Genomic DNA, 21,827 nt, shown 5'->3' with positions numbered 1-21,827 from the left:
ATTGGCTATTTACGGTAAAATATCCTCTGTATTACCTGCTAAGCTGGCCTCGCGGGAGATATCCCATATCTGCGCCGTCTTCCCGGCCGCGGTTACAAGGAGGCCATCTGCCGCAGGGTGGAACTGCAGAGCCCGCACTGGTGCGCCGATCCCCGGCAGGACACCGGCGGGGCCACCCTCGTCCCCTGGCTTGGCGACATCCCACAGCTTCACCTGCGGAAGAGAGTGTTACCCGGTAAAACGCGGCGGATACGCACGTGAGGTATATTAACTCTTTACACGCCAGCGTATTTACAATTCCTATATTAAGGCACTTTACCAGCAGGCCTTCCGGGAAGGTAGCTTTGGTGACCGGGAGGACGCGGTTTATCTGGGAGCTTTATATCGTACTTTCTTAATGAGTGGACCCTGCGCTCCAAATATTAACCCTTCAAATGGCTGAATTTGTCCAAAAACAGGATATATAATCAGCCGTTGCTAAGCGGCAATATATAAGCTGCGTTCACCTATATTGCTAAGGCTACGTAAGACTCCTCATCAATCATTAAAACAATATTTTTTATGCCAGTATTTCATGAATTTTATTCATTTTCATTTATTTGTGTACACCAACGAAATTATTGGAAAAAACAAAAAATTTTAATTAGGAGACCTGGTAACATTGTAATCATCCACAGGGTGAGCCTCGCGATCAGAGGAGAATCGGGGCGGGTTATACTCACCGTCTGATCGTTGGATCCGGTGACCAGCAGGTTGTCGTTAAACGGAGAGAAAGCAAAATCGGACACCAAGTCTGAGAGAGAGAAATGATGGAGAATGCATGAGGGGAGGTGGGGGGGGGGTTAAAAGTGAGACTGAGCAAGAAGGACCTAAAGGAATCTCATCAGCTTTCTAAAGAGACCCAAAGAAAAAGGAGGATGGGATTAAAAAAATAAATCAATAAAAGGTATGGAAAAATATAAAATAAAGATTAAAAGGCAAAATGTGTGAAAGAAGGTGACAAGACAATAAAAAAAGAACACAGACAGGTAAATGTTCGGTCAGCAGATAGCGTTTACAGCTTTGAATAAAGACCCTTAAAGTGAGACTGACAGCCGGCACGAGCGGATCGACAAACACAAACTTCATGGCAAAGACACAAAACACGGATCTATACATTGAATGCAAAGGATGGAAATCGCAGGGTTCAATAATGATTATTATTATAATGATCTGCCCTGGGAAGAGGTATTTATGTGCTGGGGGGGTCAGGTGTACAGACGCCGTAATTGTATTTACACTACTGTTTAAAATTTTGGGTCACTGACTATCGTAGCTGCAAAACAGCTGATTTTTATGGAATATCTTCGTAGGCGTACAGAGGTCCTTTATCACTCCCATCACTCCTGTGTTCCAATGGCCCTTTATCACTCCCATCACTCCTGTGTTCCAGTGGCCATTTATCACTCCCATCACTCCTGTGTTCCAGTGGCCCTTTATCACTCCCATCACTCCTGTGTTCCAATGGCACATTGTGTTCGCTGATCCCTGGTGGGTCGCTCTTGGCAGCTCGGGTATCCGTTGATAACATGCCAGCAGCCCAAAGGACTTAATAAACTGATGTCAGGTGAATTTTAAACCTCTAGAAATGGAGGACGTACCAAATAGGCTGTCCTAAATGGCCCCCAGCTGCCCCGGTTGCCCAGTGGGTTTGTGAATAAGCCCCGGATGGGGTACTCATGAAGCAAAAAGATACCTGAGTGACAGTGAAGCCGAGAAAATGACCTCTTCTCTCCGTTGCAGACCTCCAGCGGGGTGATTCCCAGGACCCCTGAAACAAACATACAGGGTGGGCACAATCAGTCCCAATTCAGAGATAAAAGGGTTAATAAATACCACCCCCACCCAAAATAAGAAAGGCATAATCACACCGACACAAGCTTGGAGTGTTTCCTAAAACCAAGCGCGCCGTATGGCATACCATCTGTGTTATTTCGGAGGCAGTAAATTTAGACATTTGTGTACTGCTTGTCTAACAATACAGTATCAGGCTGGAAAACTGCCACTGAGATTCTGATACACGTGCTCAACATGTCAAATTGTCACCATCTGTTTTGGGAAGCGATAGAAGGACGGTTCTCGGGTAGAGGCAGAGCGGGAGAGACACAAGAGACGAAAGGTAGAATCACACACACAGAGATCGAGACAGGTAACTAAAGCCGTGCACCAGAATTCCAGCGGTCAGCAGCAGCTTTACCCACTACACCGTTACTCTCAAAAATTGCAGTTCTAAAGAAGGCTGCAAGAAAAACACTAACTTTTAGTTTTAGAAAGAAACAAAGCTGCTGACCTGCGCTCTCCGTGTTATACGCGATCAGCCGCTGCCCGCACTTGATATTGTTCCCATTGGATGAAGACGAGGCCGCGCCAATATCCCCGATCCAGTCCTGAAAAACACACGGCGCCGTAAGAGAAGCACAGAAAAAAACACGCAACCGACGTAAGTCGGGGATCAGGCGGGTCTCTGACTTAAGATGGAGAGGAGTCACGATACTTTGAACACATTTCATTCTCTCTGTGACCTGAGAATGGACACCTGCGTCACGCGTGTATCCGGTCATCACGTGTGCCATCCGGTCATCACGCGGCTCCTGGAAAAGCGGCTTCCCAGCTTTTTGAGTATTTTACAGATGATTTTAAACAAAGCGTTATTAAGGCTATTAACCCTATACATGCTGCTACGTTATGTATTATCATGTAAATAAACAATTAGACGGGCCAAGGTAGTTTATTTGTTTCAGTCTCGATCTACACCTCTGTGATGCTTAGAGAAACGCTTAGTGGCCAAGATGCGTTTACGCCCCATCACTGATATTATTATTATTATTATATTATTATTAGATATTAATTATTTTATTATTAGATATTAATTATTATTTTATTATCATATATTATTATTATTTTCTAAAGTTACATTTAGCTGGTAGAAGAACGGGGTTTCTGGCCGGACAGACGGAATAATCTCATGGAGAATAAATGAAGCATAAACGTGGAATTCATTTGAAGGGATCTGCTGAAGCCCAGAGTGAGTGTGCATTCTGTAAAGACATACGTGTGTGTAAGCTGGCTGAGAGTGATAAGGGTGGTAGTGCAACAAGAGAAGTGAGGCTGGCTGTCCTACGTGATTTGGGTTTTAATCATTAAAGGCCTCGCGTGACCTCTTTCGGGGATAGCATCCCCGGCATCTGTGCCCCGAAGGCTTGCGAGGTGGTGTCTGGTAGAGGAAGAGACGGAGGAAATAAGAATCTTGTGACATCTCCAAACAAACAAGAGACCGGAAACTATCAGCACAGCAAGCTCTTCAAACACCGCTTCCCCTGCCAGCAAAGCGCATCTGACAGCCGGGGCGGAAAGAGTTAAGCCCACCATGTTTTTATCCCAATTAAAGGGATTATGAGAGATACACCATCTTCAGAGAGGAAAGAGGGTTTTCTTTAACTATTCAGTTGCCAAATGGCTGCATTGCTCAGCCGCTGGCAATCAAAGAGCTAAAGCATTCCTTCCCAACACGCCAATGCCTGGTCTTTATACTGCATTTAGTCCAAAGGTTGACAGATGACAGCTCCAATGAAACAATCACTTTAACGCTTTCTAGGACAGAAATCAACTCTCTGCATTAACCATACATTAGCCATGTCCCTATTAGTGTCCCATCCCCTGCACATACATGTAAGAAGCATGATCCTCCCTAACTCACATGTCAGACTCTGTTCACCCCCTGTACATGTGGAAACATAAGACCTGGGTGTACCTCTCCGCACCTCCCTGTAATTATTAAACATATCCTTTACATGTACATGGGTCGTATTAACCCTTAGGTGCCCAGTTTCTTTTCCAGATAATTCATTTCCTTAGCAATCCCGGTTAACTCTCTAGTGTACCTGACCATCACAAGTGAACTCTTTCCTGTGCATGCACATCAGGTTTCCCCATCTCTTGCACCTGGACATAACATGTTAACCCCTTCCACAACACACCTTAACCCTTTATGTACACCTTAACCCTTTATGTACATCACTAGGCCACTGTGCATGAACATGTTAACCCTTGTTAAGCCACACACATAACTAGTCCACCTTAAAGGAGTTGTTGGCCCTCCATTACCTGTTTTTTGGGGATCTTGGGTATGCAGTTCTTGAATTTGGATGTCCTGAAGCGGTTCATGATGCAGACAGCACTCTGTCTGTCCCTGAGCTGCTGTTAGTCTGTCCCTGAGACCGTCTGTCTGCTTCTCCTTCAATCTGTCCAGCTATCTGTATCTTGCCGCCTGCCTTTCGCTTCCTTTCTCACTCTATCCTTCCCCAGAGTCCCCTCCCTACCCCTGAGACAGCATCCCATCGATGTCATCCGCCGTCTATTGCTCTTGCCTGTTCCTCCCCAGCACTATCCATTGCTCTGCACTCGGCTGTGGATGGCTGGCAATGATAGAATTTTCATTATTTTGATACTGTTATAATTATTATATAATATATAAACATACATTTTGCTTTAAGTGAATACATATTTCATTACAAAATACCATTTAAAAAAACAACAATAATATAAATTATTATATTTTTAGGTTTCAGTTTAGAAATATAATTATGCTTATACTTCTTGTCAAAATCAATGGGGCCTAACTTACGCGTAGAAGCGTAGAATTTGCCGGCAGATAAGAATCATTTGGCGAAATGGTGGATCGCCGAGTGCATCCATGCAGCCATTGCCGGTTCCATTCACCACAGATGCCGCTACATTGGAAGGATTGGCGAATGATGTCATATCTTACGTCTTCAATCACTGCTACAGGACAGATGACATAAGAGCAAGCGGAGAAACCTATCACGGTAACAAAGACTTGTGTCCCACACACTTGGGTAAGGGAGCGCTAACTGTTCTATCACAGGAACACATGAAGCCTCCAAAATCGCTTCACCCATGATCGTAGCTGGGAACTCTCTGGGTTTGCCCCTGAGTCTTTGGGGTTTTGCCCTAATCTCTTGGCGAAGGGGCAGATTCTCAGGGTAACACAGTCTAGAACTGACTCTTTCCTATTCTACACTGCTGTGATCATATAAAAGTCTCCCAACTGGTGTTTTTGCCACACGTATGTTATTGGTGATATCCCTGCTTGAATGCAGGTGACTCAATAAAATGTACCCATTTTTAATGAAGGAACATCATCCCCACCATTCCAGGAGTAGGGAAAAAAGTGCCTGCGGCAACAGAGGTCTCCCATTCAGCGACTAACGTCAGACTAATTGGTTGATGCTGGTCGGCTTCCAATGTCAGACAAGATCGGGCACATTCAGAGCAGCGTAGCCGCAGGCGACAGCAAAGCCACCTTCCAGATTTATTTTCCTGGCATTAAGTAGTTCTGCCTCTATCCTCTCTGTAGATGATTCCAGTGGCCCCCAAAACATGTTTTTTTCTTTCTAGGCACATTTCGCATTGCGAATGGTCCGGCTTCTGATTCGGGGGTCCATCCAGTCTCCGTTCATAACGGCTCTTGGCTTTTTTTGGGGGTACCAAAGAAGATAAGAACCATTCGGCCCCATCAAGTCTTGATGTAAAGACTTAGACGTTAATCAGCCGTTGGTCTCGTCTTAGATTCAGGAGCCATTTGCCTACCCCAAGGACGTTTAAATTCCCTCATTGTATTAGCCTCTACCACTTCTGATGAGAGGCTGTTCCACTTATCTGCTACTCTCCCAGAAAGAAAAATCCTTAAAATTACATGAAAGTGTCTGACCCTCTTGTTTTAGATTGCGGAGCGGCCCTGTTGCTTTTCCCGGGCCCGGGGTGTTTGTCTGTCCCTTCGTTTTTGCCTTTTGCTGCTGTCATTGCCGGGGCAGAGGTTGCTGCTCTCCTGAAGATCTGCGGAGCCCCGGGGCTCGTCTCCGAAGGGACAGAATGCCAGCTCTTAATCCGTCCACACGGTTACACGCTAAGCACCTGCAGATGTAGTAGCGCAGACCTCTGTATATCACACGCACTTTCGTGTAATATAGGATTCAGGGGCCCCGCTGCAAGGTGTGTGCAGGGGCCCCATGTATGTATCCTGGTTTCCATTTAAATGGATCTAACCATTATAAAGCATATACATGCAATTTTACTGAAAGTATGAGCCAGTTGTATGCAAACACTACAGACATGATCAGATCATTAGTAGGAGATTAGGGCCTTCTTCTGCCCCATACCTAGGGCAATGGCTGTGGAGGCCTGTGGAATACCTGACCAGGCACTGTGTTAAAGTTTTCAAAATGTGTTAAGTTCCTATTAAAATATTGGGACAGTTGACAGCTATGAGTAGGAATCTCTGTATTTAACCAAATACATTGTAAAAAAATATTTTTATACATAATTAGGAATAATGTTCCTGAGGAATAAAATAAAAATGATGTTGAGTACACTGTCACGTTAATCCGAGCATTTAGTATTACTGGTGCCCACTGCTTTACTAAATGCCTTAATTAAAACACTGCTGGCAGAAGAGACCATTGCCCTTAGTTAAAATGGCCATCGAGCATCCCAAGCATCACGCTCTAGTGAGTCTCTAGTCTCAGCGTTCTCTAGTGTTTTGAACTTCGCTGTAATACAACTGACAGGATGAAAGACGATTGGGTTTCGGTGTGTGGAACTCGGAGGCTGCTGGGTAGAGTGTAGTGGCGTACTTCCGGTGTCCCAATGACTTTCCTCACCGGCAGGGAAGTGGCGCGTGCGCAGGTCCAGGTTAACATCAGGCAAGATGGCTGCTCGCTGTTCCTCGCGCTGGTTCTTGGTCGCTGTGTCCGGGGCTCGGGGCCACTTGCTCCCTGGTGTTAAACGATGGCAACGTGCTGAGGGGGCTCTGCTAGTGGCCCTGCGCGGGGTAGGACGAGGGCCTGCGCTGGGTGAGTGAGTGGAGCCTGTCTGCACCCGGTACCTGACCTGAGGGCAGCCTGTGAAATGTCATCCCAGTCATGTGCAGCTTATACAGCACCCCGTGCAGGGAGTCATGGCTCCTCTGCCTCTCTGCATACATATTCTTACACTCGCCACCTGCTGCTGGTGGCCAGGGGCATTTTAAGGGTAACTCGGGCTAATACATTAAAATGCATGCTGAGGGAGAAGGAGGGTAGGTACATTGCTCTTGAGAAGACATTGCAAGGTTGTCGCCTTCTGCTGCTGGTTTTTAGGTGGGATCTGACTATATTGCCGGTTGGATCCATTACAGTCTGTCTTCTAATGAGGCTGCCCTGTGCTGACTTAAACTTAAAACATAGCATTTGCCCCCAGATCCAGTCGTTCGTCTCGTCTTAGATTCAGGAGCCGTATGGCTATCCCGCGCATGTTTAAATCCCCTCGCTGTATTACCCTCTGCTGGGTGGCTATTCCATTGTAAAATTAAACTTCCTCACGTTACACCTAAACCATCTTCCCCGAGTCAAACTTTAATGAGTAACAAAAGTACTCGGCTGGGATCATCGGCAACGCGTTTTTCTCCATTATATAGATTTCTGTTCTCTTGGAATATAGGAGAAGTTGCCCTCCTTTCTTTAAGTGTTAGCGAGTCTACTCGTGTGATGGGAAAGCTGTTTTGATATCTGCTATAGTGCTTGCTGTCATTATTGGCCCTTATTATTATTTTTTATATATAGCGCCATCGTATTCTGTGGCGCTGTACTTTGTTAAAAGAACAAATGGGTGTATGGATCAGACCGTGAGAAATCCAATCCGAACCCCAGAAAGCATAGGAAGGGCTGGAAAGTTTATTTAAATGCCAAGCAGGCTATATTCCCCAGACAAGCAACTGAAAGCTGGAACTTTTGGCCCACAATGGCAGATTCTGTGCAAAAATAAATGAAAGACCAGCTGGCGCGCATGCTGTCGGGGATGTGATGGTTTGGGGTGCACGCTGTCATTACGTGAGAGGCAGCGCTCAAGCTTTCTCACTGCTATAAGTTTATAAACGGTTTGCAGCATCAACTGGACAGCAAATAGCGAAGTGTCTCCATCTGTGTAGATGTCACGGGGAAAACCTGAAGGAACCTGATAGCTAAGTGTGGTTTGTCATTGGGGTGAAATGCCAGACGGTCTCTGGTAATATCATCGTCTTCAGGTGGCCACCACAAAGTTTGCCTTTATTTTCTTTCGGTCGGTCGGTCAGTGAATCGGGTGGCATATTTGGTAGATGTTGATAGATAGTCTTGCCCTTATTTCTTCCTGTGTTTTCTTCTCAGGCGTATCCCAGTTTCACACCAGTTCATCATCTTACAACAAAACAGATTTTTACCAAGTTCTCGGAGTCCCAAGGAACGCCAGCCAGAAGGACATTAAAAAGGCCTATTACCAGGTATTCCTCCGGTTACTTTTCATCTTAAAGTTTCTTATCAAATCTGTTGTAAAGGGTCGCTAACTAAGTGCTCGCGTGTAACTGCCTGTGGGGGGTAATCGACCTCTTGTCCTACTCATGGGACCTATTGCATCAGTTTTATTTTTTTGTTTTATCTGTAAAAGCCGGAATGTCCTTTGTAGGTTTTTCTAGGTGACCAAATGAAATGAGTGATTACGACACAATGATTTTACACGCTCTCCACTACTCCATATTGGTTTTATTTTGCAAGAAAATCATTGCATGCTTTACATGACAGCAATGCCTCGGCAAAGATCGATGTGTATTGAAGTGCTTAGTAGGTACTTTAATACACATTTATGACTTTTATTTAGAAAAAAAAAAACCCATAGTTTAGCCATATTCAGTTAAAATGCGATGGGGGGAGGGGCTGGTAAAAGGGTATGCATAGTGGGGATTCTGATGAAGCCCTCTGAATTTAAACACACAATGTGTTCTTTATTTAGCTAAAACTCCGCTAAGAGATGCAGTGCATGCGGGGGCCGAATTGTCACCTTTAAGCATTTGGATGCAGTTTTAATTAAACTAACATTTGTATCTTGGGTGGCTTGTTTATAATGGATTGTGATCAGGTTTCATGTTTTTTTAAGGGTCTGTAGTGTGAAACCTGCCAAGTAAATGGTTTAACAAATATCTGTAAGCTACAAAGGTTGTAGTTTGGAATGTTAATAGTAAAAGACTTTTCGATTTTTTTTTTTTTTTTTTGTCTTGTATTAAATCCTCTCCTATTTGCTTGTCTAGCTGGCCAAGAAATATCATCCGGATACCAACAAAGATGACCCTCAAGCCAAAGAGAAATTCTCCCAGTTAGCAGAAGCATATGAGGTAAGAAGAACTTATTGGCTGCTGGAATGATCAACTTGTCTGAGTTATTGTTAATCATCGGGTGTGCGTTTGTCGCAGGTCCTGAGTGATGAGGTGAAACGCAAGCAGTATGATACGTACGGCACGGCAGATTTTGGTGCCGGGGGAGGTGGCGGAGGTGGACAGCAGTACTGGAGAGGGGGACCCAGCATCGATCCAGAAGAACTCTTTCGCAGGATCTTTGGGGAGTTTTCTGGCGGATCACCTTTCGGCGACTTCAACTCTGTGTTTGAGCAGCCTCAGGAGGTGGGACCTTAAGCTCATATTTTATAAAGCCTGGACGTATTGATGCCGTTCTTGTGTAGTTTAAAGTGTATTGCAGGTTACCCCTTTGTTTTATTTATCTGCTTAGTATTTAGTTGATCTCTTACCCAACGATCAAGCAGAGGTTCTGCCCAGGAGACTGCTTTCTGGCATTGGCCAGATGAAAGAGTTTTAATGAAATTGATGGATTATTGAGGAAAACAGAGACCTTTCACGTTATAGCATAAAGTTTTGTTTTTCTTGGTGTACTGTCCATTTACACATTTTTTTTTTTCTTTTAATGCAGTATATCATGGATTTGACTTTCATTCAAGCAGCCAAGGGAGTGAATAAGGAGATTTCTGTAAATATCACAGATACCTGTCAAAGGTGTGACGGTAAAGGCAATGAACCAGGCACCAAACTGCAGCATTGCAACTACTGCAACGGCACTGGCATGGTAAGAATGGGATCAGTCCGGAGCGTACACTATGTGCAATTCTGGCTTTATATCTATTAATCCTTCTCATTTATGTTTCTGTAGGAGACCATTAACACCGGCCCGTTTGTTATGCGTTCAACTTGCCGTCGCTGTGGTGGGAGAGGATCCTTGATGACCAATCCTTGCCTTTCTTGCCGAGGAACTGGTCAAACCAAGCAGAAGAGAACCGTTACCGTGCCCGTTCCTGCAGGTTGGTGCCTCTAAATGAAACTAACATCGTGTGCAACATGTACCTTGTCCTCTGCGCCCTTCTGTTTGCTTTCCGGTGACCTTTCCCTGTGTCTGTCCTGCAGTGAAAAATGTGGCAGATGCAAAAACTCTGAAAAGAAGCTCAAATTGCTTGGGATGAGCATAGGAATAGCCGGGACAAAACATACTTATGGTGCTTTTGAGACGGGAATATGAGATCCAGTGGGACGAGCTGGTTATGTGATTTTGTTTTGTGGCAGGTGTGGAAGACGGGCAGACAGTGCGGATGCCAGTGGGGAAGAAGGAAATATTCATAACATTTCGGGTAGGTGGAGAACCCTGTTTGTGAGTTTTCATCTTTAATGTGTGCTTTCTTACACATAGGATTATTTATAATATTGTATAATATTGTACAAGACGGGGAAAGGTTTTCCCAAGTGGCTGCGCAGGCATGTTCTGTACAGCAGAGGGCAGTGTGTTAATGGCAAACTGCACACTGTACCTCGTGTAGACTCGTGTAGATTTCAGAATCTTGCATCAGATTTCCACGAATGTTCTGCTCCTCTCGAAGTATCCTAATGCGGGAAAAGGTGATCTGTTTATAAAATGCAATTCAGTTTTTTAAGCAAAGCCAGCATGAGAGAAACATATTTGAATTGTACCTTGTGGCACGGAGTGTATGCTGGGCTGTAACCACATAAGGTTTACAGAAAGCGTAGTTGCCTGCTTCATTGTATGATTTAGCCGTATGGACATCGGCACGGACGTTATAGCCCACGCCAGCTCCCCATCTTAATGGTACCAGTACGATCGCCGTATAGATGCTCGTAAGGGGATGTTTTGGGGATATTGGATATGATAAACTAAATGAATTTCACATTTTGTTACAGGTGCAGAAAAGCCCCATATTTAGAAGGGAAGGGCCCGATATCCACTCAGACCTGTTTATATCCATCGCGCAAGCTGTGTTGGGAGGCACAGCCCGTGCGCAAGGACTTTACGAACCAATTAATATTTCTGTAAGTGCATATTTAAGCCATCAGATGTAATTTTTCACTGTAAAAAAAGGAAAACACAAAACTAAAATGCAAGCTCAAAAATCCATAAATAAAACTATGGCCGTTTGCTGTGCTGGTTAGGAGTAGATTAATAACTTAATAGAACGGATTAATTCAGAAGCGTCTGCTCCATAGTGTTCTATAGCTGATATAATACTGTTCAGGGTTCACTCTCTCCCCTCGCTGTTGGTTCCAGATTCCAGCCGGCAGCCAGCCGGAGCAGAGGATTCGAATCAGCGGCAAAGGCATCCCGCGAATGAACAGCTACGGGTTTGGAGATCACTATATCCACATCAAGATCAAGGTGCCCAGGTAAGAAACGCACCTGAATCTGAAGCACTGAAACTATGGTTCTTCTTGCGGAATGACCCAATGCCTCCTTTACCACGTTTCCCCCAGGCATTTAACTGACAGACAGCGTGCGTTGATGCAGAGCTTTGCAGAGGATGAGACGGAGGTAGAAGGCACAGTGAATGGAATAACAAACACAGCGAAAGGTGGGTAATCACAGATGTTTGATCCAGCCCAATGAATAGGAACAACATAAATCCAGCTGAAAAAGTAACTTTATACTTCTATTTAATATGCAAACACCTTCAGAAAATACGTTTTACGTAGTCCTTTTAGTGCCATTTCTGTAATAATGCTCTTTAATCTCTCCATCCTGATTGGTTGATTTCACAATCGATGTCTTGCTGCCAAATGGGGCAGCTTCTGTGCGTCGGAACTTCTGAATATCCTTGGCTATTGTAGCAAAGATTTGTGGCTCTAGGATAGAGCTTGTGAGTGTTGTAGCTGAATGCCTTTATCAGTGGATATTCTTCATGGAGATTTCTGTACGTTCAGCAGGTTTTTTTTTTTTTTGAGGTTATGATGTTTTTTGTCGGTGGGAGGCTGGTTGCTGAACGGCTGTTGACGCCTGTATGTTTTGTGCTCATTAGGCAGCGCCCAGCACACATCTGCAGCCGGGGAAGAGAACCCTGATACTGAACAGGCAGGGCAGAACAAGGAGGGATTCCTAAGCAGACTAAAGAAAATGTTTAGTTCCTGAACCCGGGTGAGGTAGGAACAGTCCGCTTTTCTCTGCTTCCCTCCTCGAACAAGTACGGGTTTGACAAAGCTAAAAACCGGTCCCAAAACCTCAAGCAGATAACTAAAGATTGCCGGTGTGTTGGGATAATGATATTTAACGCGCTTGTGTAAAACTAGCAGTTTAGAAGGTAAAATACATACAATAATAGAATAGCAATCAAATAGTACTCATAGAGACGATAAAATGGGATGGATTCCCCTTAAATGGATACTTTACTCTCAAAATAATCAGTGCTAACGCGGCTTTGTAAGTAATGGCAGCAAACATAAAAGAAATTGTACTTACAAAGGAAAATGCACACTAGATATGTGCTAATGATGCAGTTTATGCAGCTTTAATCGGGTAGATTCTCTGTTGGGATAGCAGAAGGACCAGAACCGTGACAACAAACAAGTTCCGTAGCGGAAAAAAAACTATTAGTTGGTTCTTTGCACAAAAGCAACTTTTTGGTTGTGAAAAAAGGACTAAACGTGACATATATAGTGATGGGAATCAAATTGTGTTCCGTTTGAGGTCTGCTTCAGGAAACTTGTATACACGTGTGTTACGAGATGTAACGTCTCCCTGCCTGAGGTCCGGGGACTCTTTGATCCCAGCTGCAGTGTTACATACACGCTCAGATAATATGGGCTTTTGTCAGGCACTGCTTAGTATAGAAGCCTAAATGTCTTAATTTGCTGAAAAGCAATTGCCTGGGTGTTTGGGAATTCCGTGAACATCATAGAGAAACGGCCCCTCGAGGAGCGGAAGCTTGCCTGTATCTGGGCCAGGGCTTAACGTTCTGGTGATGCCCAACTCCGTCTGGAATTAAGTGTTTTTTTTTGTTTTGTTTTTTTTTTGTTCAAATTCTTTGGAAAAATTCCTTTGCTTGGATGGAGAGGTTCCCAAGTCGTGCTGTTTTATCTAAATACAATCTTTACACTTTTTTTACACATGCATACTCTTGTGTCTGAGTACACCTTCTATACAGTCTTTGGTCTATAGTTGAGACTTGTCAGGGCTACTTGTCCTTTCAGCTTGTTTGGCAAATCCAAATAAACGCAACTTTATTTCTGATGCTTCGACTTCACTGTATCTGCTATTTTTCTTTTCAGGAAAGAGATCATCCAGCAACTAGGTTAGAGGATACACAGAGCAGATATTTTGGACTCTTTCTTTGAGACAATGCTCATCTCCAGTCTGAAGCCATGTAGCCAAACTAGAACTTGCCTTGATGGACCCCAGCAAACTAAATAACTAAATACGCCACCACATCTTCACGTCCAACAGATCCAGTTGCAACTACACATGAAGGAAACGCCTGTTCTAACTGCAATGTGAATGGAGACAAATCAGACACTTGTAATTTTTTTCAATTGTCTCTTTTTATCAAGCTTAAAAAAGAAAAGAAAAAACAACGGTCTCAGTCTTCACTTATTTCCAAAAAGTGTTAATGAGGAGCAGCCAAGAACGGTGCAACAGAGAACAAAGCAATTTTATCGTAATACTCAAATTACTGCTTTTGCATTCAGGCAAATAAATATCTGCATAATTGTTTGTCCTGTAAGAAAATGTTACTGGATTGAAAACAATTCTGTAACTGTTTAGCTGCACCTGATTTGTCTTTTGTACACATCCCAGTGCAGTGACATCAATGGAAGTAGTATCTATACACGGAGGGATATATATATATATATATCACATAATGTTCTTTCTTCTTAAGAAGCCTAGCGTGGCATATTCAGGGGGTAGGGATGTTCCTGTTCTGCTTCACTCACTTGGTGAACTGGGGTGGCTAATCACCCTATAGCTGTAGTTGGGGTACTTATCCTTTAGAGATTTGAACGGACTTCCGTAGGATTTCCATGGAACTAAGCCAGAGTGTTTCAATGTCATATACCGGCCCTCTTGAGGATGAAGCCTAAGCAGTAGAGAAAGTGCTCCGCTGTTCAGTGCACCGTCGGCAGCAGCTCCCCTAACCATACAGCGTTACTGAATAGGTGAAGGTTCAGTCATTATACTCAACTTGTGTATGGCTGAAGAGCTCTGAGTAGCCCCCAGCTACTCTGCTTTATTTGTTTTATTTCTGAAAGCGGAAAAGGTGATTTCCCGTTGTAGTTGTCTCAGAGTTGCCTCTGTTTGTTAGCCTGGGGTTCTTAACCTTTGGGATACGTCTCCACTAGGGATGTTTGGCCCGACTCCAGGGGAGGTGTGAGCAGCCACTCAACTAAATAAATTGTTTTACGCAAACTCATCCTGTCTAAGCCTCGCTCTTTGGGCTGTTAAAATGTGAAGGTGTGGCACCAAACGGTTAAGAACCTCTGGTTTAAGCCATCTAAGAGCTTCTAGTATCAGTTCACTTGTCCTCTCACTAACACACTATTTATTCTAAACTTTCATGATAATGGTGAAATGTAATTAGAATATAATTCTATTTAATAGAATATACAATAAAAATCATAATAGAATTCTTATTACACTGAACTTTGTTCAATCCCCTTTTAGACATTTTGTGGTTCTGACAGATGCAACAAGCAGCGATTGTCCGCTGACTGCAGAATGTGTTTTATACGAGTGGATGTTATGTTTCATACAGGTTAAGGTGTGTTCCTTACCCTCAACTGCTGTCTAGCTGAGAGTGATGGTTGAAGCCACAGTTAATCCACCTGGGAAGAAAATATGAAAATAGGCAGCCTGGAGGATTTAGCTGTTATGTCTGTCAAACCACCTGCCAAGGGCTGTTATCCTGCCAAAGCTATAGATTTATTTAAAATTTATTTTGTGTCACCAAGCAGTGCAAAAAAGAAAAATTTGTCCCTGGCTCTCAGAGTTTGGGCTTGGACAGCCTTGTCAAATGACTTATTCCTTGAAATAATTAATAAAACATTCCTACTCTCCGTGTTTCACAATGTTCACACGCGTGTATCCGTAAGATGCCTGGGAGTTTGAGGTTTGTGTGTCTTAGCTGTTCCTAGCGCGGCACTCTTGGCTCTTCTGGACAGAGCGTTCTGATGTCGTTCCTGGAATCTGTTGGAATCACTCCGCCAACTTGGTGCCATAATCAGTGCCTCGGTGCTGTCTAAGTCCAGCCACCTCAGCTATTTGTCGATGTGTATAGTCTCTGGGTGTTAGACTTGGTGTAGAAACTTCTGTACATTGTAAGGAGCTTACGGATCTTCATGTCGGCGGCCCCCATGTTCTCGTTTGGCCAGCTCACTATGCCAGCACGGTATCTGATGACTGGCATGGCGTATGTGGCGATGACCCTGATCTTGTTCTTCCTTTCAACGTGGATGTTGATGCCTTCCTTGCCTCCTCATCACGGTTCCCATGTGGCTGTGGGATACCAAGGTATTTGTAGCAGATCTGTACGTCCGCTACATGCCCTGCTGGTAGTATCTTCCCTCTTTTTACTACAATCTGTCCGCTCTTCTCCAATAGAATAATGTTCTAATAGATCAATTGGAATAGACATGAATGAAACATTTCCAGAATTTTCTTTGAAGTCTGTTCAGTGACAACAAGCTTGTTGTTGGAGATAAGCCAGCGGGTCTAGTCACTAAAGGTATGACTGGACTCATGGTTCACAGTACAGATACTGTAGTGTTTGTCAGACACCATAAAGTGATCTAACAATATCGGGACTGTATTAATAATTAGTAAAACCTCAAGAAAAGGGGACCGAAGGAATCTCATTGCTTTAACTATACATTATACAGGGCCAGCCAAGCACCGTACTGGGGTTGCACCGTACTGGGGTTGAGTGGTCATAATAAATAATGAAGTCAAGGAGCTGGAATTCTTTAACAGAATGGAAGGTGTTTTAGAAAAACCTTTCACTGTGATTACCAGTAGATGGCACTGCTGCCCCACAATTCACTTTCCTCCAACTGCATTCAGAATTACTACATTAATAACACCAGGGGGCGCCCGTTCCGCACATATTAAAGGGATACGCCAGCCTTCACGCGCACTTTAATACATATGATAACTGCGGGGTATGTTGTAATTGATTAGGTGGAGGCTGCTTGCATAAACCCCAGCGCTGTATACAGTAATAACCTCAAGTGCTGTATACAGTAATATACCCCAGCGCTGTATCTAGTAATATACCCCCCCCCAGTGCTGTATACAGTGATATACCTCCAGCGCCGTATACTGTAATAATCGCTCCAGAGATGTATACAGCAATAACCCCCAAAAACCTGTTTTTATCACATTTTGGTTGTATCTGCAGACCTGGCAGCTGCCATTGCTGTCAGACATGTGATATTTTGGATGAGTTTCCCGGCTCAAACACCACACCAAGCATTTGCTTTTGGGCAATGCTAATTAAGTCCCTTCCTCCATAGACTTTCATTAGTCAAGAGTGTCCGACTAGGTGAGCAAGACCGAGCCAATCAACTGACACTAGTAATAAATGATGGCGGGAGCTCTCCTTTAATACTGGAGTGTTATCCTTCGCTGGGGACTTTGTCAAGCTTTGGCTTAACTTTGCCATGCGCAGGCCGTGTACTGCGCTGTATTTATACAGATGCAAGCGAAGGAGCATTTCTGGCAATCTATACTATTTCACATACATTAAAGTCCTAATTGGCTCGTAGTTTACGCTTCACCTATATTTTGCAGATAAGTTTTTATTATCTGATTTTTTTAATGAAAGATAATCAAACACGTGACGTGCCGGGGATATTGGGAGGCAGCTGCGAGTCAGTTCCTCTTTCCTCCCGCCAGGGGCCGCACTTCAAACATCACAAACGCGACTTCCCTGCTGCTTGGAGCCAGCCTGTGAGCTTTGGACGCAGAGTGAGGGGGAGAAAAAAGTGAAGGTCACTCAAGATGGCGGCGCTGGCTTTGCTGAGGGGTTCGGCTCCCGCCCGGCTCCTGTCAGGTGCGTGGGTTCCCGCCCAAAATGAACCGCCAGTCTCCGCGCGCTCCCTTCCCGCTCCAACGGCGCGAGACAAATTTCCCCCACCTCCCCCTATTCCTTTGACTGTCTTCCCGCGCCTCCCACTCAGTGACCGGCAAACCGCGGGGGGAGAGAGACGTGTCCTCCGACAGGCCCCACACACTGGCTGACTGGGGAGACTGTCTGTCCCAGTGTGCGACCATAGAGTCCCCCAATAAAGACTTATTGTTTGGACCGGCCATAGACAATGCTTGTCATGTTTTCCTTGTGTCCTTATGCTTGTATTATAAATGTTTGCGTTCATTAGTTATAAATAAAAGTTAAATTACAGGAGTAGATGTTACGTCAGGAAGTTTTTCTTAACTGAGGGGGTAGTAGATAAGTGAAACAGCCTCCAGGCATAAGTGGTAGAGGGTAATACAGTGAGGGTATTGAACATGCATGGGATAGGTATATGGCTCCTGAATCTAAGACGACACCAACAACTGATTAAGGTTTGGGTCTTTATCAGAAAAAATAGGCAGACTAGACGGGGGCGAGTCTGCCACCAAATTCTATATTTGTAAATTAGATTTTTTATTGCAATTATTCTGAAATTAACTTGATGGACTAATTTGTGAGTTTTATAAATACACACAACGGGAAACTGCAACATTATAAATGACTAACTTACTATTAAGAAGAAATTGTACAAAAAACAAGTTTTTAATCCTTTTATGTAGGATATAAACGTTTTTCTAGCAGTACCTTCCGGTTATTATTATACAGATTACGGGGGAATAGGATAATCGAAACGGGGTCCATGTGAGTGTCCATGCGTGATCTTCTTCCCTAAAACCGTATCTTTATACATGTCTGACCTTGATCTCTCAGCTGACGGTAACCTAATGTGGCCCTAATGAATATTGATAACGGTTCTTCCTGTTAATACGATCTGTATCTGTTTCTTTGGTGCCCAGGGTGTGTGCGCAGCGCCCTAACGGGGGCATCATGGAAGGATTCTGGCAGCCGGCGGCACTTCAGTAACGATAAGATTCTTGTGGAACTGGATGAAGCGACGGGTGAGTGGGGGCAAACAAAACTGCCCTTCTGGGAATTTCAGTCTGTGGGACGTGGTTACGAAGCACAATTCATATATATGAAGAATCCCATTTGTTTCCATAGTGAAATCTTTTGGGATTTTTAAGATTTCTGTAATTATTGCGTAATACTTGTATTGAAGTGTCCCAATAGGTGATTTAATAATGATTTTTTTTTTTCTTTTCTTGGAAATCAATTTTATTAAAAAAAAATCATAAAAAGCACTAAAAAAAAATGCATGTATGTAATTGCAGCTTTACTTTTGTAAAGGGATGGTTTAATGAGACTTTTTTTTCCCAGGTGTGGAATAAAAGGGTATGTGTTTTAGAACTCAAGGATAGTATGTGAATCCTCGGCCCTTGTCCAATATATTAGAACTTTTTCTCTTATATTCATTTGACGGCAGTGAATGGGGGACTATGGCCCTTCAGCGTGGATCGGGTTGCTCACAAAAGCCATGCTTTAGTGATCAAAGACCACAACCCGCTGACCTCCTTTCATACCGATAAGTCATATGTGTCCTATAATAGAGCTTTGTTTTTTTTCCCAGGAGTGGCACTCATGAAAATGAAAAACCCTCCAGTGAACAGTCTCAGCCTGGACTTTCTGACAGAATTCTCCATCGGCTTGGAGAAGCTGGAGATGGACCGTGGCTGTCGGGGCGTCATACTGACCTCTGTATGTCTATGCACCTGTTGTACCGCACTGCGGGATATCTTACTGCTATATAAATCGATAAATAATAATCAGATTGCTGTGTAGGGTGGAACAACAGTTTGATAATAGATTATTAAAATATATGTGTTGCAAAGATATTACCAAACCCTACCGATGTTCATATTTTTGAGCTGGAGCTTTTAGGTCACTTTTCCACAATGAAAATTGAGGAGGAGAGTCATAAATGTCTGTTAGAATTTGTTAGTTTTCGTGTGCGTGTGGGAAATTTGCCAGTTGAACAGCTTCTCCATTACGCAGCTTTTTTGTTTGTTTTTGCACAAAGCTATACCAAGTTATGTATTTTTTTTCTTTATACCTTTTAAATGCCCCAGTCTAGGAGGGACAGTCCCTCTTTTGGACTTAAGGCCTGGTGTCCTTCTTTCCTCCCCTGATTCTCCTTTTATCTAAGTTTGCTGGGTCCATAACAGGGTGCTACAGCCCTAAAAGCCACCATAATGGGTTTTATTCCTTAAAGAGATAGCTGTCTGGAGAGTTGCAGTTTCATCTCCCTACCTTTACTTTGTGTTATGAAGATCTGACCGCAGTGAGCTTCTGTTTTCACAATAGCTGAGATTTAACTGAGATTTCTTGAACTCTACTTCACTGAGTTGCGTGAGGCCAACTCGGCACTTCGTTCAGAGATATTTTCCCCAGGTGACCCTTTATAATGCATAGTTAATTTAGGGAGATAAAGTCTTCTGCCCACAAACATTTTATTGGAAGAGAAAAAAAAACTTGTGTATAAAAGCTGTAGGTATAAAATTGTGTAAATACATTTTTATTTTTCTAAATACCCAATTACATACAGCTCTCAATACATCCCGAGGTTACAGTAAAACCCTCTGTAAAGCAAAGCATCCCTCTGTGGCCGTTTGAAATACCGTCAGGTGTTACACATTTTCAATTCTTTTCTCGTTCTTCCAGGCTGTACCTAAAATTTTCTCTGCGGGGCTGGACATCACCGAGATGTGCGGAAAGAGCGCAGAACACTATGCGGCGTTCTGGAGAGCAGTGCAAGAGATGTGGTTGAAACTGTATGGATCCAACATGGTGACAATCGCGGCTGTCAATGCAAGTGATCACCGTATTAAACATTGCCCCTTGTAAATTTGTTGCATAGAGAAAAGCATATCAAAACGTTAACCAACTTGGCACCTCATTTTACCTCGTTCCTCCAAGTCCCTTGCTGTGTTTTTAGATATATTTGTAATTCTGTCTCTCTTAGGGGTCGAGTCCAGCCGGAGGATGTCTTATGGCAATGTGTTGTGACTACCGCATCATGGTGGACAATCCTAAATATGCCATCGGCCTCAATGAGACCCAACTGGGCATCGTTGCCCCATTCTGGTAGGGGGGGTGAATGCTTTTCTGCTGTGACAATGTTTCATTGTTGGGACGCACCGCAATCCTTAAATCCTAGTACTAGCAAGAGGCCTTTCATATGTATTTCATTTATATTCACCGCTCTGCAACACCAATAGAACTATTGCATAATTATTTTAATGTTATTAGCATCAAAAACATTTCTACATCTTTTTGATGCATTTCAATTTTTACACCAGTTAACGTTTACGCCTTTGGTCTACTTTTTACAGCAGCCAGCTTGCCGATAAACCCTCTGATGATGTGTTACGTTATTATGATAACCCATTCCATCAATGTATGGTTACTGATATATAATATTTTTTTTTTCTTCTACAGGTTTAAAGACACCATGACAAACCTAGTTGGTCATCGAGTGACTGAGCAATCCCTCCAGTTAGGACAGATGTACCCGGCTCCTGAGGCTCTAAGGGTTGGCCTTGTAGATCAGTTAGTGCCAGAAGATAAAATACTAAGCACGGCGTCTTCTGTTATGACTCAGTGGCTCTCAGTTCCAGGTAAGATTTATAGGTACCTGAAGATGTAATTATCTAATTGTCCTGTTGAGGATAGCCTGATCTTAGTATTCTATGGCTTAAGAACCTATACCAGTGCTGAACATCTAATTTGCAGCAAAAAGTGGAATGTTTGATGCTCGGATACAGTCTTTTAGACCACATTTATAGCACAATTGTTAGTCATTCGATCTCAAGGGGGTTAAAGGTCAGCAGTGTCACAAACTGCAATAAGTCTAATATTTCAGATGGTTATTTCCCTCTCCCTTTTATTCCCGCAGATCATGCCCGTCAGATCACCAAGTCCATGATGCGCAAGCAGACCATAGACAAGCTTGTAAGCCAACGGGAAGCTGATATCAAAAACTTTGTTGGTTTTGTCACTAAGGACTCCATCCAAAAATCCTTGCAGATCTACATGGAGAAACTGAAACAGAGGAAGCAGTAATTCGCGAAGGGGATGCGGATGTTGAGGATTAAGCCCGTAGGTCTTCGCAGACCCATAAACTTTAGTGAAGCAAAAGTAGGCAAACCTCTCGCTGTGAAAGTTATGAAAATTGCTTAAATTACCTTCTCTGATTTTGTCACTGTATTAAACAAATTAACCTAAAGCCTTAAGGGAAGTTACCCGCGGAAAGCTTCATCCTCAGTATTTCTATGTGTCATTTTTGGGTACGCGGTTTTGTTTAGATACCTGAATATAGGTTCTTTATACGAATAAGCTGAAAATTATTTTGTGGAAATAAAAAATCTTGAGCACTAATAATCAGAGATTTCAGTGCAGATAACTATTGTTTACTTTTTTTTTAAAACAAAATTGTTTATTTGGTGTTTTTCTGCTCATCATCCTATAAATGAGGCTTTCTAAATAGTGTTCAGGTATTCTGTGCTGTGGCTGATCTC

The 21,827-nt window shown here is 43.4% G+C and overlaps 3 protein-coding genes across 4 annotated transcripts in view; 2 read left to right on the top strand and 1 right to left on the bottom strand.

Moving 5' to 3' along the window:
• Positions 1-4,348, bottom strand: part of CORO7 (coronin 7) — a 48,078-nt gene extending 43,730 nt beyond the window's left edge. Inside the window, exons 1-5 of the mRNA XM_053470656.1 lie at positions 4,144-4,348; positions 2,330-2,426; positions 1,736-1,810; positions 723-793; positions 36-213 (exon numbers count right to left, since the gene is read on the bottom strand). Coding sequence (XP_053326631.1) covers positions 36-213; positions 723-793; positions 1,736-1,810; positions 2,330-2,426; positions 4,144-4,203 — 481 coding nt within the window. The 5' untranslated portion in view covers positions 4,204-4,348. The remainder of the gene's footprint in view (positions 1-35; positions 214-722; positions 794-1,735; positions 1,811-2,329; positions 2,427-4,143) is intronic.
• Positions 4,349-6,717: 2,369 nt separating this feature from the next.
• DNAJA3 (DnaJ heat shock protein family (Hsp40) member A3) lies at positions 6,718-13,898 on the top strand. 2 transcript variants are annotated; one of them, XM_053471459.1, is made up of 12 exons: positions 6,718-6,911; positions 8,241-8,353; positions 9,155-9,238; positions 9,317-9,523; positions 9,828-9,980; positions 10,065-10,212; positions 10,472-10,536; positions 11,102-11,230; positions 11,466-11,581; positions 11,669-11,766; positions 12,211-12,331; positions 13,457-13,898. In XM_053471459.1, exons 1-11 carry the CDS (start codon positions 6,767-6,769, stop codon positions 12,318-12,320), a joined length of 1,368 nt encoding a protein of 455 aa, XP_053327434.1. In that variant the 5' UTR covers positions 6,718-6,766; the 3' UTR covers positions 12,321-12,331; positions 13,457-13,898. The 2 variants fall into 2 exon arrangements, with proteins under 2 accessions (XP_053327434.1, XP_053327436.1); XM_053471461.1 differs by lacking the exon at positions 12,211-12,331.
• A 3,195-nt stretch (positions 13,899-17,093) lies between these two features.
• ECI1 (enoyl-CoA delta isomerase 1) lies at positions 17,094-21,690 on the top strand. The gene is made up of 7 exons (XM_053471185.1): positions 17,094-17,232; positions 18,210-18,311; positions 18,881-19,008; positions 19,972-20,118; positions 20,273-20,394; positions 20,749-20,927; positions 21,206-21,690. Exons 1-7 carry the CDS (start codon positions 17,181-17,183, stop codon positions 21,370-21,372), a joined length of 897 nt encoding a protein of 298 aa, XP_053327160.1. The 5' UTR covers positions 17,094-17,180; the 3' UTR covers positions 21,373-21,690.
• The last annotated feature ends 137 nt before the right edge of the window (positions 21,691-21,827 follow it).

This window comes from Spea bombifrons, chromosome 7 (genome assembly GCF_027358695.1).
Source record: "Spea bombifrons isolate aSpeBom1 chromosome 7, aSpeBom1.2.pri, whole genome shotgun sequence".
NCBI lineage: Eukaryota > Metazoa > Chordata > Amphibia > Anura > Pelobatidae > Spea > Spea bombifrons.
The sequence above is the reverse complement of the archived record's forward strand: the minus strand, read 5'-3'. Positions and strand labels throughout refer to the sequence as shown.

Excerpts from the sequence above, each read along its gene's own strand:
- ECI1 (XM_053471185.1), top strand. The coding sequence starts at position 17,181 with ATGGCGGCGCTGGCTTTGCTGAGGGGTTCGGCTCCCGCCCGGCTCCTG. Across the intron at positions 17,233-18,209 it reads TCCCGCCCGGCTCCTGTCAG|GGTGTGTGCGCAGCGCCCTA; the intron begins GTGCGTGGGTTC and ends TTTGGTGCCCAG. Across the intron at positions 20,395-20,748 it reads GGCATCGTTGCCCCATTCTG|GTTTAAAGACACCATGACAA; the intron begins GTAGGGGGGGTG and ends TTTCTTCTACAG.
- DNAJA3 (XM_053471459.1), top strand. The coding sequence starts at position 6,767 with ATGGCTGCTCGCTGTTCCTCGCGCTGGTTCTTGGTCGCTGTGTCCGGG. Across the intron at positions 6,912-8,240 it reads AGGACGAGGGCCTGCGCTGG|GCGTATCCCAGTTTCACACC; the intron begins GTGAGTGAGTGG and ends TTTTCTTCTCAG. Across the intron at positions 9,524-9,827 it reads TGTTTGAGCAGCCTCAGGAG|TATATCATGGATTTGACTTT; the intron begins GTGGGACCTTAA and ends CTTTTAATGCAG.